The following is an 18,270-nucleotide window of genomic DNA, read 5'->3' on the forward strand; positions in this document are numbered from 1 at the left end:
CAAACTTGATTTTACATCTATGTTTCTCTCAAATCTCAGTAATTTGGAAGCATTATTCAGAGTATGAATCTCCTCCGTTTCCAAATAATAGAAAAGAATGATGTGCTAGCATGAAATGATGTAAATATCACTATCGTAGTGATAAAAATAACGTTCTACGTCAGATTGCGTAGACCGTTGGCTACTATGTATTGTATTTAAGCAGCCGCTCGCATGTGTGTTTCCTCCTTTTGAAAAAAAAATGTTAGCAGCGTTAGGGAGCCAGAATTAGAATTTGCTGGGAATTAGATATGAGAAGGAACCATAGAAACCCATTCTACTGTGTTGGGGCTTTCGCGCACGAATCCGACGCAGTCTGGAAACCGTCTCTCCCCACTTTGTAGCTATCTGGTCCCGCGCACCATCCCGACTCCATAAGACCCATCGCACCCCATTTTACAGCTGTCTGCCTTCGGGGCACAAATTCGACGCTGTAGGACCCGTCTCACCCAATTTCACCGGGCTGGGGCCGCGAAGCGCACCAAACCGACGCAATGGTATTCGTCTCCCTCTCTTTTTGGGATTTCTTGACTGAGACACACACATACACAGACGCACGCACGTGACAGAATAAGCTCGTTATTATACAGCAGCATGATAGTTTGCAAATTTGGGAGCATAAATTCACATAAAAGTTTATTTACCCTCACTAACATATGAGAGAAACTAACTTGCCTTATCAAAGCCAACATACATGTGTACATAGCTTTGCACAATGGTTAAAAGGTAGAGTGCTCGCTCAACAGGTGCATGGCCATGGTTCGGCACCCCACCGGTGCAAAGTTTTGCATCACTATGGAGTACTTTCGTGACACACAGATAAACACAAACACACAAACATGCACACACGGACTAAGCGCGTTATTATATAGCATGATATTTGTTAATATCATAAGTGACATATACGGTGAAAGTGAGTCTTCTGTGTAATTTTTTTTCTAATTTTGTTCTCTTTTTTTCACTTTTTCTTCTTTCTTTCCCTAACTTTACTCTTATTTTTTATTCGCTAAATACGGTAGATAGAAAAGAGGGAGAGAAGATGGAAAAAAAGAGAGAAGACATGGATCTTTTCAAGAAATGAAAGCTGAGAACAACTGTGGAATCGAATTGTGGCCCACTTGTCAACATCAACATCTCGTTTAATATTTGATATATTTATATTTAGTAAATAACAATATTTAATTTAAATTTATCGTTAATATCGTTGATTTTTTCCCGATATTCTTTGTTTTCCGAAAAGTCATCTGTTTAAGTTGCTTAGGTCTTTTTCTTGTGGAAAAAAAAACGATGGGCACATACATAAAATCTTTTTTTAATCTAAGACAAAGACAAAGACAAACACCCGAAAAATAACTCAAAACTTGAAGTTCTCCGGGGAAATTCAAGAAATTGCTGTCATAAATTTGAATTTTTATTCGTCAGTTGACTGCAGATCTTGTCAGTCAGCTTCTTGGGAAATAAAAGAAAGAATTTTCTTGATTGTTTTTAATCAAAAAGAAACCACTTAAGTTTCAAAGTTTTTTCCCAAATTATCTGCATTTTAAGATTTTTTTTGGCATTTTTTTGACGATTTTTTTTTGGGATCCTATTTGGCTATTAGCGATTTTCGAGACGTTTTCAAAAATTTTACAAAATTTTGCTTTGCTCTTTATTACCTTCGCAATTTCCTTAAAATGTAAAAGAAAAATTTGCAACAAAAAATAAGGGAGGTAAAGAATAAAATTAGAATCACTATTGCTCTTTTTATTCTGATCATCATTACAACGGTGGGGTCACGGTGTGAAAAAGTAAACATTTTGTAAACATTAGTAAATTAGCAGTAACAATTAGTATTAGTAAATTATTAGCAGATTATTAACCACAACATTATTAGTAAACAATTTGTGTATACGAAAGATGCGTCCGAAAATCGAAAAAAAATTTCCGAGTCCGGAATTCTACAATTTTTTGAGAAATCGTCCACCACACCTCACCTTCATGACGTCAACGCGCCATAAATATGTTTCTGATTTATGACCTACAAGGTCCCAAAGCTGCATATTCCATTATCTCAGAAGAAAAACAAATTACTGTTGTTGTGCGTGTGTGTGTGTGTTCCTTTTAAAACATATTGACGAGAAGAAGAAGAAAAAAAAACACTGTCCCGAGACTTTGTTTTGATTCTCGGACTCGGAGCTCTGGAAAAGATTTTCGGCCATCAATTGCGACAATGACATTTGCAGGCGCACGCACATACATACGTCATTCGTGAGCTCTAAACAAAAAAATATCTTTGGGGAACATGCTCCAGGAATCCTTCATCTTCTTTTTTTTCGAATTTTTTACTGCAGCTATTTTCTCGCGAATTTATCACACCACTATCCTTCAATTAAGATTCATTCTTTCCGGACAGATGCTCCTTTTCACCAGGATTTTTCTGAAATTAATCAACTAATTCGGGATTTCTGCGCAGTCAGCCATCAGTGCTCAACCACAAGCTTCTTCCTATTTTTTTGAAGGGAAATAGAAGAATTGAGGTCAACCAAAGTCCTGAAAAATCCTTGTGGCCCCCTTATTTCCGCCTACACAACAAATCTGACTGAAAATTTTTAAGTGAGGATAAGTGTGTGAACCTACGGCCTCCCAATCCTCTTGTTTTCTATATCCTCCACCACTTTATGAGCTCGTCCGCTCATTTTTTCCGCGAAAAAAAAGATGTTTTCCACGCGGATGGACCTTCGCCGCTCAATTACGTATTCGGTTCGAGACTGCTGGATGAATCATTAGAAGTGGTTGCAATGGCAGAAATATTTTTTTTAAATTTGAAAATAATTTTTTTTTAATTTTTAAAAATAAAATAACACCAACTCCTATTTACACATTAATGATTTAATTTGAAAAACTAGCTCAACGAAAAAAAAGTGAAAAAAAACTGAAGAAAATAATCTAAAGAAACAAAACCAATGATAACTATTTCATTGTTCGAACTGTTCGTAGCAAGCGCTATTAATCATAAATTTGTGGAATAAATTAAAATAATTATTATCGTTATTTTATTGTTATTAATATAAATATATATTTATTATCATTTTATTATGATTGCAAAGTAGAAATATTATTTTTTTGCTTCATTTATACTCCCTTCGCTTCGAAATTTATCACCACTTCAAAAATTTTACCCTATTCTTAGATTATAATTTTTTATTTTGATTCCAAAATAAAAACATTATTTCTGGTTCATTTGTACCTCCTTTGTTCGGAAATTTATTTTTACCTCAAAAGTTTCATGTTATTTTTAGAATACGAATGAATGGAAGTTCTTTTATACACAATCCTAGGCAAAAATCCTCTTTCCTTAGTTTCCAACTAAAAAGTTACTACTTTTGTGTTTAAAAATTTTTCAGCTTATAAATGACCCAGGCACCTTGTTTCGATCCGAGCGAGATTTAAAACTTGTTTTTTAAACCCCGTTTACAGCTGATTTTTTATCTCTCGGCTCAACGCTATCCTCAAAAATTTGAAAGTCCTTAAAAAGAGAAAAAGAAATTTTTCGTCGCCATCATTCAGATAGCTCCCCAACCAAAGAAAAGCACAGAGCATCGCATTATACCCTGTCACTCTCGGACTCGGATGAGTCTTGTTCGAACCTCATTGAAGAAATGAAATCCATAGCGAAACTAGATTTCCGGGGACTTCGTCGTTGTTAACGGAGGCTACGGTAGCAACAAAATCTATAGGTTCATGGAAACCAGATTTATTGTGAAAAAAAGGACGCGTACCTCGAGGGAACGGTTAACTAGCCAATAATTTGTTCATAAAAAAATCAGGAATAGAAAATATTCATGGAAAATCCAAGAAGAAATCCAAACAAAAATATTCATAGGAAATGCCACAATGTACGTAGTTTAAAGATATGATAATGTAATAATAATGTAAAATTTTAATCTTGAACCGTAAATGATGTCTGTGTACTTGATAAATGTTTATTTGTTTACACATTTGTGTCTGTGGTAAGCCAAAATGTGCTACTAGCATAAAAAAAAGAAAAAAAAAGAGAAACCACGAATAATTTAGAATTCTGGATATTCTGCTTTCATAAAGAAAGTTTGTCTCTACACATTTTTTGGCTGAAATGTCGAATTACCTCGAATTATCTTCACCAGGAATATCTTCACCATATCCAGGAATTAATGGTAGGACACTTGAACCACTCCTTCGATGATTAAATTAATCCATAGGAAATGAATTGATCAAGAACCTTGTGACTTTTCTTTCAGGACCACCTTGTGGGGAGGTGGAGGCCCTGAAAGAAAGGAGGACTCCTCGACTTTTGTGATTTTTAAATCTCGAATTTTTTGTTGTTTTTTTCTTCCCCGCTCCTCCCATTTCACATCAACAGAGTCCACAAATGTCCCGCCCTCAACAAACGAGGAATTAAAGCACGAACGCACGAAGATGTTGCTGTGGTCTGCGATTTCGCTTCACTTTTTGAGTTAATTAACTTAACGAGGAGACTTTTTAAGAATTCCTTCCTGTTCCCGATCGTTTTCACGTTGAGTTACATCAGCCACACCGAAACATCTGCTCCCCAAACACTCATAGATGTGATTTTTTCCGGGAACATTTCTTATATACGTATGTGCATACTTTCTCGTCTACGATTTTTCTTCTCTCATAGATTTGAAATTCACTCTACAAGATTTCTACGTCAACAATTTTGGATTTTCATGAAATTTCCAACGTTTTTTAGATGTTTCCTACTATTATTTTACTAAATTTAGAAATTAAAATTAGGAAATTTAGAAAATGTGCTAGTAGCATTTAAAAAATGAACAGAAAGAAATCACGAATAAATTGGAATTCTGTATATTATGCTAGAAATTTTAGGAAATGCAGGAATTTTCATTATTTTACTAATCACATATGCTCTGTATCCGTTATTTCTATTTATAGAACCTTCATTGTTTTTAGAATATAAACTATAATAATTAAATTTGGGGAGTTAGTGGATTGTTCCCTTGTTCTCACTTTTTCTTATATTTTTTATATCTTCAAAGTGGTCAGAATGAAGTGGTCAAAATTTTGAAAAAAGAAAAGCACAGATGGGACATGAAATCCGAGCGTAATTTCGGGATAAGAGATTTCTTGAACTTTTATAATTAAATTTTATATTTTTCTGTTATAGTTTGTGGTTCGAGTTGACTCAAACCATGCCAAAGCATCGCATATTTTTCACAAAGTAGTAAAATATGTAAAATGCGCATGAGACTTCACTAGAACACCTTCCGAACCTCCTTCAATCGTCCGAGATGGAAAGAACATTAATTTATTTAAGTGTTTTGACGTAATTCAAAATTAGAATTCAAACCAAACCACACTGACGTCGCATTTCGTTCCAAATACCATCATTTTCTTCAGCCAATGCCCCTATCCACATTTCATGGATTTCATGTCGTTATTTCCCCAATAATGACCATAAACCTACTGTAAAATCCTAGAAATCGTGCTTAACTCTGCATCTACTGCTTATAATTCTATCCTACTCGTGCATATTTTCAAAAGAAAATCTCTGAACTATTCTTCGTAGTAGGGATTTGCCTCTTAGCACTTACCACGCAATATTTTCCTCCTTCTTCTATTTTTATTGAATTCTTTTATGGTGCGATTCTGTTTTAAAGGTCTTTTTTTTACTATAAATTTGTTTTGTTTGTTTCAAAAAAAATCCATTTTGTTGCTTTTCGTTCTTTTCGAACTCAACGCTTCATCTTAGTCATAGAAAGTGGCATGTTTATGGGTTTTCAGCCGTTGCTCACAGCCATTCTTTCCGGGGAGGATGATATAGGGGGATTCTCATGCTTTTTTTCTCTCCTTCATTTCTTTTCCTCCTTTTATTTTACAAGTTTTACTCATTTCTGATTAGGTTTCCTGGTGGCAATTTCATCTCCAGATTAGAAGAAATTCTTTAAATTGCAAAAATGGGGCTAATTTTTTAGGTGCTTAGGTAACTAAGGTTATTTTTCCTTCTATATAATGTGCATTGTATTACGATACGGTAATTTACGTTAGCATAAGAATCTGAAAATTTTCTTATTCATTTTTAAGGAATCGATAAGGTAAATCACTTCTAAGAACTGTTTTTTTTATGTATCTGAGATTTTCACCTATTCTGAACACTTAAATGGAGTTGATTCCCTTCGTTTCCGTTCAAAAATCCTAGGAAAAATTCATGGAAGAACGTTTTCCGTAATGTTATCTGTACGAGTTCCCGCAAAAATCCTTGGATTGTGCCTTTCCGGCATCCATCGTCGTACCATCGATCGAAAATTTTGAAACAACCGACAGTCATCCACCCCAATGCGAGAATCCCATAAATATTCAAAATTTGAGCTCCGAAAAGTATGATTTTCGTTATTTTCAGGTTTTCGCACTTCTACACATTAATCAATATATTCTAAAGATTTCTTCTCTGCACAAAAAAAAAAAAAATTCCAAAATGTATAGGAAGGCATGAAGCGAATGCAGATGATTTTGAAATGAAAAGACGAATAAAAATATAAATAATATTGTACTTCTGTTTACTGTGTTTCCTGTTTAACTGATGTGTTTACGATGGTCACAAATTAATTTACATGTCATTCATGTTTACTTTTTTACGCTGCTCATTGAGAAAAGGGTATGGAAAGTTTTGGAATGCGATTAACTTGTTTAGTTAGAAATAAAAAGTTAGAAGTAAAGTTAGAAATAATTAAATAATATTAGTTAATAACTTAGAAATAATTAATTAATAATTTAGAAATATTTAATTAAGAAAGAAAAATAAGGATAAACAGCTTTAAATTTTAGAATAAATTTTATAGAGGTGTCATTTCGCTATCCACGCTCCTTGTAGATACAGTACTCGGATAAGCTGAGGTCAAGATAGGATAAAATGATACGAAAACTGGATCAGATCATCTCCGATCCCATTGCAGTCCTTCTCTAATCAAAATTTCGGCTCTTTTCCTCGTTTTTTTTTTCCTTAAAAATTCGCTTTTTTTCTGCTGAGACCGATATGAACTCGTGGTCCCACGTGTTCAAGGTTTTAGGATTTTCTTTTTTTTTTAAACCTGAATTTCCACCAAAATTGTGGATACGAGTGCTTTACAAACGAGTTACGACCTTTTTACCACCAATAAATAAGTAAAGCATTCACGTGAGTCGTCCTTAAGGTGACTTAGGTAATTAAGGTCATTTCTACTTCTATAATGTGTACTGTATTGCATTACGGTAGCGCACGTTCGCATAAAAATCTGAAATTTTCAAAACCTCAATATTACAATTGGTATTAGTGCTGTAAAATCCCCTTCAAACTTTATATTTTCCCATGGAAATATTCTCAAGAAATTTTGCCCTGCACCATTTAGCATTCTTATATACACTTTTATTCAATTTTCTTCCTTGTGGAAACGGTAACCGCGTATGTAACGTGAATCAAATTTGGTTTTTCCTTCCTAAAAGCTTCATAGTTTATTCCATTTTCCAAAACCAATACAAGTGCAAGAAACTTGTCTTGCAGTGTAGAAAAAAAAGAATTTTCGGAGTTAACGTCTTTTTCCAGAACTGTATGTATGGATATAGTTCTAGAATTTGCTCTGCTACTCGTTTATACTCACATCACATTTAAATAACCATAACTTTGTTTTTAAAAGAAACTCAGCTAGTTTTCCAAATAAGTTTCCTCTGATTCCCAACAGTTTTCGTTTCTTTAGAATGGATTCTCCTTGTATTTTTTAATAAAATTTTTTAGAATATGATTTTCCAAGGGAGAATAGAGGAAATATGTTGCAATCTTCATTATACCCCATCAAATATACGATAATATATATATATATTTAAATTAAACATAAAATTATAACTAAATAAATTAAATAAATAATATCAATATTTACAAAAAATAAATATAATGCAAGTATTTGGCACCAAAAATCATATTGAATGTTTTTGAAGTCAAATCAAAACCATCCCCTGCTACCGTAGTTCCGGATAATCACAAAAATATCAAGAAAATTTCCTTTTAGCTGCTTGAACCCTCTCTGGTTTTCTTTAATAAGACACAAATGTAGGGATTTTTGTGGGTGGGTTTCGTTTTAGGGTGAAGATCACGAGATTCGAACAGTTTTTCCATGCAGGTTAAAAAAATCCCGCATTAAACTTTCTTTCGAGGAAATCCATGTTTTATTGTCCTTATTCACGAATGATTTTCTGACCAGTGTAGCAGGAATTTTTCGAGAACCTCCACAAAATTTGTAGGTCCCTACGTCCCATCAACCTATTTATTTGCTACTAATTAATAATCTATCACTAACAGGAAAAGAATTCATTAGCAGAAATTCTTTTTTTCATGGATATCTGCATGCTAAACCACCCTACGCGCTACGAATGACATAGGAAATTGGATTTTTCCTTTCATTAATTCTTATTTAATGTATTGCAAACAAAAGAAAAATATTGGAGGAAAAAAATACTAATCTACTTCACTCGAGGGACTAATTTTTTTCCACCCCTTTCCAAAAAACGACCGATTTTCGCAGAAAACATGAACAAAAAGGGATTTCAACGTTGCTAAGAGGAAAAAAATTTCAAAATGTTAAATTTAGAAAAAAAAAAAGAAATGGAAATGGAAAATTTTGGTATATCGTCAATTCTAACTAAATTCTAACATGTTGTCATGTACAACTGAGCTTTATTTTTATGTCTTTTTCCATTTGAAATTTGAAACGAATAAAGGTGAAATATAGCTAAAAAATAATTAATTTAATTTAAATTTAAAAAATTCGTTATCTGAAAATAACCGATTTAATTGCAAATAATTCAATTCCATCACTACAGATTGTGTATTTTCTGCCCTGTTTAGGTAAAATTGTGAAAATTGTGCCTGCCTTCCTTCAGAAATTTGTTGTGTCGTTTATTTAAATTAGAATTTATTCCTACAGTATACCTCAATACGTCACATTTTGGAAGATTTACTTCGCATTCGTTTTTCACGTAAGGATTGAATTTATTCTTGCCCTCTTCTGCATGATTTTATTATTCCTACTATTTTACTAACATATATATAATATTACATAAAATATTCATATGCATACTCTATGCACTCTTCTATTATACATATTATTATTATTATATTATTTTACTAAATTATTCTTTTTTTCTTTAGAAGCACACTGTAGGGAATTTTCATTGATTGAAGTCAAAAACATCCCTGAAATTTTGCATCTGCTCATTGTTTCGTGCTGCAATTCATGTTTCTGGATCTTAAATTATGTTCCTCTTACAATTTTCCAAAAATACAAATGGAAGCTGAGATTTTTTGCCCGACTTTCTCTGTTTTTTTGCTTGAGTCTTCGTAATTCAGCTTTTTCACCGGCAAAGATTAGGGAATTTTAGACCATGCGGTTCATTTCGCTCTTGGACCAACTCCTAATTATTCCGAAGCGCTTTCTTATTATGCAGCTTTATTGTCCTCAATCAATCTTTTATGAGAACATCCCGCTCGTGTTCCTGAATCCCATCGTAAAAAGAAAAAAGTAAGCATCGATCGCCATGTCAATACTTTTTGTGGATCCTACTATGGAAAAAATATTATCATTCTAGAAATTTCAAAAAGAAAAGCGTTCATATTCTAGCTTTTTTTTATTTTGATACTAAAAATAAACAAAAAGTGAATAATAAAATAAAATATTTTTGGAAACTAAAAATGAATAATAAAATAAGGTTTTTTTAGGCACTAAAAATAAACTAAAAATAAAAAATAAAAAATAATAATTTTGGCACCAAAGATAAACTAAGAAATAAAGATAAAATAAGTAATACAAAAAATAAAAATAAAATAGGTAATAAAATAATTTTTTGGTACCAAAAATGAAATAAAAACAATAAAATAAAATAAATAAATAATATGAAAAAATAAACTAGTTTTTAAGTGATGTTACAAGTTGGTAACTGGTGTTAGACAAGTGCAACAATCGATCAATTTCGTTTATTTTTTTTTAAAATTATTTTATATTATTTGAAGTTCTGATACAACTATGGGATAAAAATATGCGCATATGGTTTTGTGTAGCACTAAATGAGTCAAGTTCTTGGATTTTCTTGAAGTTCTTGGATTTTTACCGAGAAAAAAATTTTAAAAGCATAAATACATATATTACTCTCGTAAGTCTATCTTTTTTGTTATCCTTGTTATTTCTGCGGTCTCCTGGCGGAGATGGTTATGTTTCCACATTACCAGCTCCAGACATCTGGTACATTTACATCTGCCAGATCTCTGTTTTCACATGTGAAAAAGAAAATAACTTTCATATGTGTTTTGTTGATTAACATACGGGGAAAAGGCCTTTGAAGAACAGTAGAAATAAGAGTGAATTCAGGGAAAAACAAGGATTTAAATTGAAAATCCAGGGATTTATATGCAGAAAAAAGGAGTAGTATAATATCATTTGGTCTCCATGTCAAAAACCAAGCGCAAAACTTCGCTAAGTTTTCCTAGTCATTTTTGGTTTTTTTTTTCTTTTTAATAAGGGAAAAAACATTGTATTTGTAAATACATGTTGTATTTCATAAACTCAAGAAAGAATATATCAATATATGCTCAGTATTTTTTTTATTTTGGTCCTTGACATAGGTGCTTCCCTTACGAGAATTCATAGTATTATTTGGTCCCTATCAAAAACCAAATATAAGACTTCGCTACGTTTCTGTTTAGTCATTTTTCATCTTCATTTTTTCGTTTTTTAGTCATTTTTGCTTTTTAATGAGAAAAAGCTGAAAAGAAATTAAGATGGACTCGACATTTTATTTGGAGCCTTTTATTTGGATGTGGATGCCTCCCTTTTCGAAAACTTAAGGTCTCATTTGGTCAGGTTCTATTAAAAATTATAGGAGATTAGTTAGGAATAGCAACTCAATCGTAGTTAGGAACACTTCGTCGACTTGGATTTACTATGCTAGAAATAAAACAGCGGTATCGATGTCTCACTTCATTGCTCTGACATCTCTACGACAATGTCATGGAATTTCCAGGATCACGCGAAAAAATCAGCCATTTTTATTCCACAATATACATACATCTACGCATCGTATTTTCAAAATTATCCAAACAAAAAAAACCTTATTAACCAAGGAAATTTCACATAAACTAATTAACTAACTAACTACTACTTATCACAGTAGTCCTGTAATTTCTAACGGTATCGAGTACTCAGCCATTAAATGTTCTTTTTCTTTCCTTTTCCTCGCGTGAAGAGCGGTACTCGATAAGATGTCGGAACAATACAACCTAAAAAAATTTTCGATATTACGTCATCGATGTAGTTTGTATTTCATAAATTTTATTTTCTAAAAATAAAAGACTACATTCAGTCTGAATGTACTTTATCACAGAACGTATTGAATTGTCGCGGAAAGTTATGTCCTCATCACATGCATTGCCCGCTTGCACCAATCAATACGTCTATAATCGATAAGGTGGTGTTGCCGCTATGCTTTTCGAAACTGTTTTTTTTCATTATTTTTTTCTTGTAGTTTTCCATATTTTTGCACAATCGTGTTACTGCTGGTCGCTGTTGGAACAAAATTCATTCCCGCACCACCGCCCTATCGATTATCGCCTCATCGATTGGCAAAAGTCGCGCGAAGAGCACGCGTTTCCTCCTAATACGTAAAGCCCAAGACCGACAAACGCATTCGGAATAATTTTAATTTCATTTAAAAAAAATAAAATTTAATAATTTGCAAATAATTCTGATCTGTAAACGTTTACGGACTAATTTAAAAGACTCAGCTGAGCCTAAGCGGAGCCAAGAAATATTCCCAGAATTTTTTTTTACAATTAGATGCTTGCTTAGAAATTATTTCATAGGTATAGATGTAAAAATTTGATGTAAAATTTAAAAATTACATACCTTTTTTGTTTCATGTAGTAACTTAAGGCGACAATGTAGCATACACAAAGGGCAGTAGATAAATGAAACAGCAGAGTGATGAAGATGAAATATTCAGCGTCTGAAAGAGAATAAACATAAATATAACAAACAAGTAAATAAATAGACTTTTTCTGTAAAAAAAACTAGAATAAAATACTTTATTGTTGTCATAGAGCCTGATAATAAAAAAAAAAACTCTTTATGAGATCTCTAGCATTTGAGATCATCTGTAAAATTGTTCTCTCCGGTAAAATACTTATTATTCATTATTATTTATTATTATTTATTATCATCATTTATTATAATTATTTGAGTTCCAGTTTAATTTTAGGTAATATTATGCGAACAAAACTGCTGTTGTGTTACTATGACCTTAAGGAGAGCCCCTAAGGCTAATTGACCTCGCGCAGTAGTGACCTAGATTTTTACGTAATCCACCGATTGTAGTAGGAGGGAGTAATCTTCCCCTGGGACCTTTGCTACCCACATCCATGCCTCCTGATATTTCAAATTCCCATATCCGAAGATCCACAGAGTCCGGATGCTAATTTCAGGGACGAGAAGTATTTTCGGAAGGGCAAAATCTCCTCATTTTTAGCGTGTGCAAATTTAGATAAAAACATTAGAAATTTATCACTTACCGGCTTTTATAATCCCATCGTATACCTTCCTAACGTTTATCGCAAACAGCACCATGTTACCGTAAGTTGCCAACATCTGCAGCGAAAAAAAAATCTGTGCTATAGAACTCTGAAGCGACCCTCCACAAACATTAAATCATTAATTTGTTTTAAAGTTAATTTTTTAATTCAATTTTCTCCTATTTTTTTAAAATCAATTGTTTAGAACCTCTAGAAATTCCCTCTAATTTCTAGAAACAAGACTCGTAATGCCTCGAAAAGTATTTCTACTTCTTTAAAAATACTATTTAAATCAGCTAAACTTTTAAATTTTATATATAATATAAATTAAATCCTTTTTTAAGATGCTATTAAATGCATTAGAAATAGGCAAACTACAAACCGATAGAAAAATATGCATCGGTTGTGGAATCGAACGTTCCAGAGCGATTCCTACGGCGAATATAGCGAATATTAGTATCCATTGCATGACTACTGTGTATAGCAGTGCTTCTTCTCCTAAAATGGAAGTAATTACAATGTAAAATTTCAAAAAAACTTAATTTAAAATAATTTAAAAAAATTTTATTAAAAAGTACTTGTTTATGTTTGTATTTGAATGCAATAAGCCTTACAACAGCAGAGCGTACAAAGTAATTCATTCCAACAAAAAATCTATAGAAGGATCTAATATAATATATTTAATATAGCAATAAATAATAAATATAATAATAAAACAATAAAATTAAACAAATAAATATATATTACATAGTGATAAATAATAGAAGAAGCTTTATATCGATGACTATCTTCCCATCTCTATTTCTCTTCACAGAAGTCAATAAAATCTTTCCGGAGAAGTAAAAAGTAAGGTAGAAAAGCCCTAAAGTAATAAAAATAAACAAATAAAAATAAAAAATTCCCAAAAAAAAAATTATGATAAGTCTTGAAATATATTGTAATAATTTCGAAAACTACATTCCAGCGATATTTTTAAAGCGATACATATGAGGAGAACTTTTTTAATATGAAATTTCGTTCAAATTTTCACTTTTCGTGTACTGTAGGGGAAAAAACTATTCACATCTAATGTTTCTCGCAAGCAAAAGAAGATAAAAAAAAAGGAGTAAGAGAAAAAACACAGATATTCCTGCGAACATACCGAACATATCGTCGAGGATTCCAACCTTCTGCAAAGGCATTCGTCCGAAATTGTGCACAAAGCAGGTCCCATTGTAGATCAGGGAAATTATCGCCACAATCGCGTAGGTTATAGCATTCGCCTGAAAATTCTTTCAGTTGTTTACAGCCTGTTGCCAATGAACTAGATTAGATAATTATTAAAAAATTTTGTATTATTATTGTATTATTACATATTATTTTCATTTTATTATTTAAAATAAAAGATTTTCGACGTGTTTGTTGTTCGATGTTGAAAAAATAAAAAAATTTCGTTGAAAATTACTTTGACCTCGCTAATGGTTGTCTCTGACCTTCACTGGATTGGGTTCTGTATCATTTTGCAAACGTTTTCAAAAAATTTTTAAGATTTTAAGGTATTAGTAGAGTTTTTTTGCTTATATTTAGCAAGAAAAAGAAAAAATATTTAAATATTTGTATTTAAGTATATATAATGTATATTTTAAAAAGCAGAAAAGAAAGAAAGCCAGAAAAAAAGAAAAAAGTAGAACTAACTCTCGTATAAGGAATCCATTCCAGTTTTATATCGTTTGATTTCAGTGATCGAGCGTTGATCCGTTTCGGGGACTGGAAATACGAGAAAAATAAAAAATGATAATTAAAAATAAATAAATAAACAATGAGAATATACAAGTTTTATGTGGAACAAATAGAGCTAAAACCTCCCATTCAAACGAATATTCAGATAAATAAATTAAACGAATAAAGGATTTTTGGCCTCAAAAATTACATAATATTTCCGGAAATTTTCCCCCAATTTCCTTACCTCCATAACAGAAACCGTATAAACAGGTGGAGGGCGGTCTATTTTTTGGGGAGACGTGTTGTAGAACATTTTATCCGCTACTTTCCCGGACGCTAACCTTTTATACTGAGCCGAGCTCTGCCACTGGCATCTCACCTCGTTATCACCGATCCCTTAATCACCCTACGCGTACCGCCTTTGAGGTTAGCGAGCCGCCGTAACCTCGTTACCGGTCGTAGTTAACTCTCCGTAAACTGACAACTAATCACCAGAGAGTCATCAATGATCAAATAGTGCTTATGGGGTTTCTGGAGTTGTTTGAGGTTACCTTGTGTATTCTATCTATGGACACAAACAATACACGGATCTCAGGGTGGTACAGTAATGAAGATAGTTCGGTAAAGTTAGAGAGCGTAGACGATTTTCACTTTTTTTATTATACTATTGTTATATTTTCTTACATTATTATTTTAACTATATTATTTTTTTATTTCTAAAGTTGTTTTATTTAATTTTATTCTTTAATTTTTAGTTTATTTTTGGCACCAAAATTATTTTGTTTTATTATTTTTATTTTTCAGTTTATTTTTGGTACCAAAAAGTGTCTGGCGGTAATCAATCCCCTCGGGACCCACCTCCACGTTCACTTCACAATTCAGGATCGTTTGAGGTTTTTCAGGAACGTGTAATTGGCCTAAATTTATCTAAATATCTATCTAAATAATATTTTATTACTATTTTATTATTATTAGTATTATTATAGTATTTTTGTTTTAATTATTTATTTATTATCATAGTATTAGTATTATTATTACTTATTCTATTACTTTTTTTCTATTTTCAAGACTCCGACAACATTTCAAATGTGTTTCACTCTACTTTGGCGGAATTGGTTCCACCGTAGTACGAAAATAACACAAGCAGCATTTCCTAGGTTTTTTTTCTTCTTCTTCTTCTTTCTTCTTTTTTCTGTAAGAAGTAGTTCGGTTTTTTTTTTGTAAGAAGAACTTTGAACCAACCTTTGTTTGTAGCTGCTACAGAATTTCACACGTAACGGCGAATTTCTTTCAAAAAAAAAAGAATTAAAAATAATTAAATGTGTAGTCATTTGGCTTGAAAGTACTTTCAAGGAAATATAGAAAAATAAAAAATAAAAATAACTATAGAAACATAAAATAAATATAGAAAAATAAAAAGAAAAAATTCAGAATAATTAAATGTGCAGTCACTTGGCATGAAATCACTTTCTAGGTAATATAGCGTTGTTCTAAATTTCACACCTCATCGTTATCTTCTGTTTGCTTCTCGAACTTTAAAAAAAGGCAGAGAAAACAGTAACCTTTTAGGTTTGAAAAAAAAGAATAATTAATCAGATACACATACATTTATGTGCAAATGCATATATTTTTTATATGTATATAGAAAATTATATCCACTTGATATTTTATGTCTATGCTGTATGTTTTAAAAATTATTTTATATTTATGTTTTATACATGTATTTATACGTATGTATATATTTATTTGTAAGAATATTTTTATTTTTATCTATTTTTTTTTCTTGATTCTACTCCATAACCCAGTAGCGATTGTAGCGCAGTCGGTAAGAGCTTCCGCTCTGTCTGCACAATCGATCGAATAGGTTCGAATCCGCTCCTGTGCTCACCAAGCCTTTTATCCCTTCGGAGTCGATAAATTGGTATCAGACATGTCTGAGAGGATAAAACACTGACTTGACCCTTTGGCTAGCCCCTGGAAGTCACTGTACAGGCCAATTACACATTCGTAAACCTCCAACAATTCTAAATTGAAGTGAACGTGGTGGTGGTGGGTCCCAAGCGGATTGATTAACGTCAAGCACACTTTATCCGTTATCCTTTATACTGTAACTCAATCTGTGGAATTTTAGCAGCATGATAGATGTGTATGTGAACTTGCAAACACGGTGTACACAATAAAAACATATAGATTCTAGAATTTCGCATAGTTTTCGTGCTTGTTTCGTTCGTTGCAGGATTGATGTTCTTCTTCCTGAAAAAAAAGAAGAAGAAATCTTAAGTCACAGTTTAAACTTATGTATGTACATGTAATCGGATACGAATGTGATCCTGTGCGATTGCGAAAAAAGCTTTTGCTAACTATTTAAAACTAACTACACTTATTTATTTATTTATTTATTTATTTATTCATGTAACTTATTCTCACGAAGATTTCCGGATCTGACTATGATGTGAAAATTTCCGAGAATTAATCATTTTCGTCCAGTAAATGTTCCTGTGAAGGGAATATTTCATAGGATATTTCATTCTGACCAATATGTAAATAACTTCTTTTTTGCGAGTTCAAATCAACTACAGCTGTTCACAGGAGAAAAAAAGTAAACATGTGATCCTTTCGAATTCATGGATGCGGCGACCATCCAGATTGTTTTGTTTTCTCTGTTCAGATGAATTAAAAAATAATTTCATTGTTTTTCAAAGGGATTGAAGTAATCCTTACTTATTAAGATATTTGTGACTGTACTTTTCCTTACAAAGAACAGATATTTCATCTCCTTCCTTCCTGAAAAAAAAATGGAATTAGTGATTCAAAAAAATGAATCAATAATCAATGAACAGAGTCAAATCCTACGTTCCACACAGCTTTAAATTTTCGGATATCTGACTAGCCACTGATTTCCAAGGAACCTCTTTCCTTCGCTCTCTCTCGCTCGTTCCGGGCAAATCTTTTCTTGTTCCCTTCCCCGGTACTCCTTTTGTGCGTAATAATTTCTGCTGTCCCGACAAAACCAGATAACTATTTATTTATTTATTTTTCTTTTTTTTGCTTTCTCCAGCAGACCGCATACGCATTTACAAACCTTAAATGATTTTGAATTGAAGTCGAACGCGTTAAGGCATCTTAAGGGGATTGGTTAAGGCTGGCACTGCATCCTATATCAATTACGTTCCCAGAATACTTATAATTCTATGTTTTAATTAAAATTTTTAATTACTGCTCTTTTGAGTGTAACAAAAAAGAAATTTTGGTGCTACTAAGACACGAAAGCAGGCCATCCCGAGGAGGAAAAAATCACCAGTTTAAAAAATGTTTAAAATTCCATGCTGTGATAAAATTGTTGCTTCTGGAAGCGCGTATACCGTTTTATGCTTCATAATGTTTCTGTTTTTTTTTCTCACAAGCATACTTTGTAGATGCCGTTAGATTCTGAACTATTTATGTATTATATATCTTCATTTTTTATTTTTTTTTATTTTATAACTTTTCTGTATGTATCACAAGGATTCGTCTCGTCCCATGCGGATCCATCTTCCATCTTTCTTGCCATGAGAGCGGTTAAAATTGAATGAAATAAACTGATTATTGGTAAATTAGTGGTCGAAGCATCTTCAATAGAAATATAAAATCGTAGAAATAATTTTTTATCCAGTTCCAGGAAAATTTCTGAAAATTGTTCTTTAGTCTGATATCCCCATTCCTATCTTCTAGGAAGAGTGTTTTTTCAAGCGGAGGTTATCTGTTTCTGCCTCACGGAGAATCCTTACCCTCATTCTGCCCGACTAATTAAATCATGCTTCTCTTCCATTTGATCGACCTCATCCACCTACTACGAGGGAGAAACAGCTCTTTTTCTCGATCAATTATGTACACAACCTCATTTCGATGCCTACATACTGTCTTTTTAGCCATATCCAGTTAGCTTTTCTTCAGAAATGAAGATAAAT

At 32.3% G+C, this 18,270-nt stretch overlaps 1 protein-coding gene across 1 annotated transcript; it reads right to left on the reverse strand.

Annotated features, from left to right (window-relative positions):
* Nucleotides 1–11,220: 11,220 nt before the first annotated feature.
* Nucleotides 11,221–14,636, reverse strand: RB195_020896 (uncharacterized protein; the record flags this gene model as incomplete). Its single annotated transcript, XM_064189424.1, has 7 exons — nucleotides 11,221–11,335; nucleotides 11,961–12,060; nucleotides 12,623–12,698; nucleotides 13,005–13,120; nucleotides 13,764–13,884; nucleotides 14,297–14,368; nucleotides 14,568–14,636. 7 exons carry the CDS (start codon nucleotides 14,634–14,636, stop codon nucleotides 11,221–11,223), a joined length of 669 nt encoding a protein of 222 aa, XP_064045305.1.
* Nucleotides 14,637–18,270: the final 3,634 nt, after the last annotated feature.

This window comes from Necator americanus, chromosome II, assembly GCF_031761385.1.
Source record: "Necator americanus strain Aroian chromosome II, whole genome shotgun sequence".
Classification (NCBI taxonomy): Eukaryota; Metazoa; Nematoda; class Chromadorea; order Rhabditida; family Ancylostomatidae; genus Necator; species Necator americanus.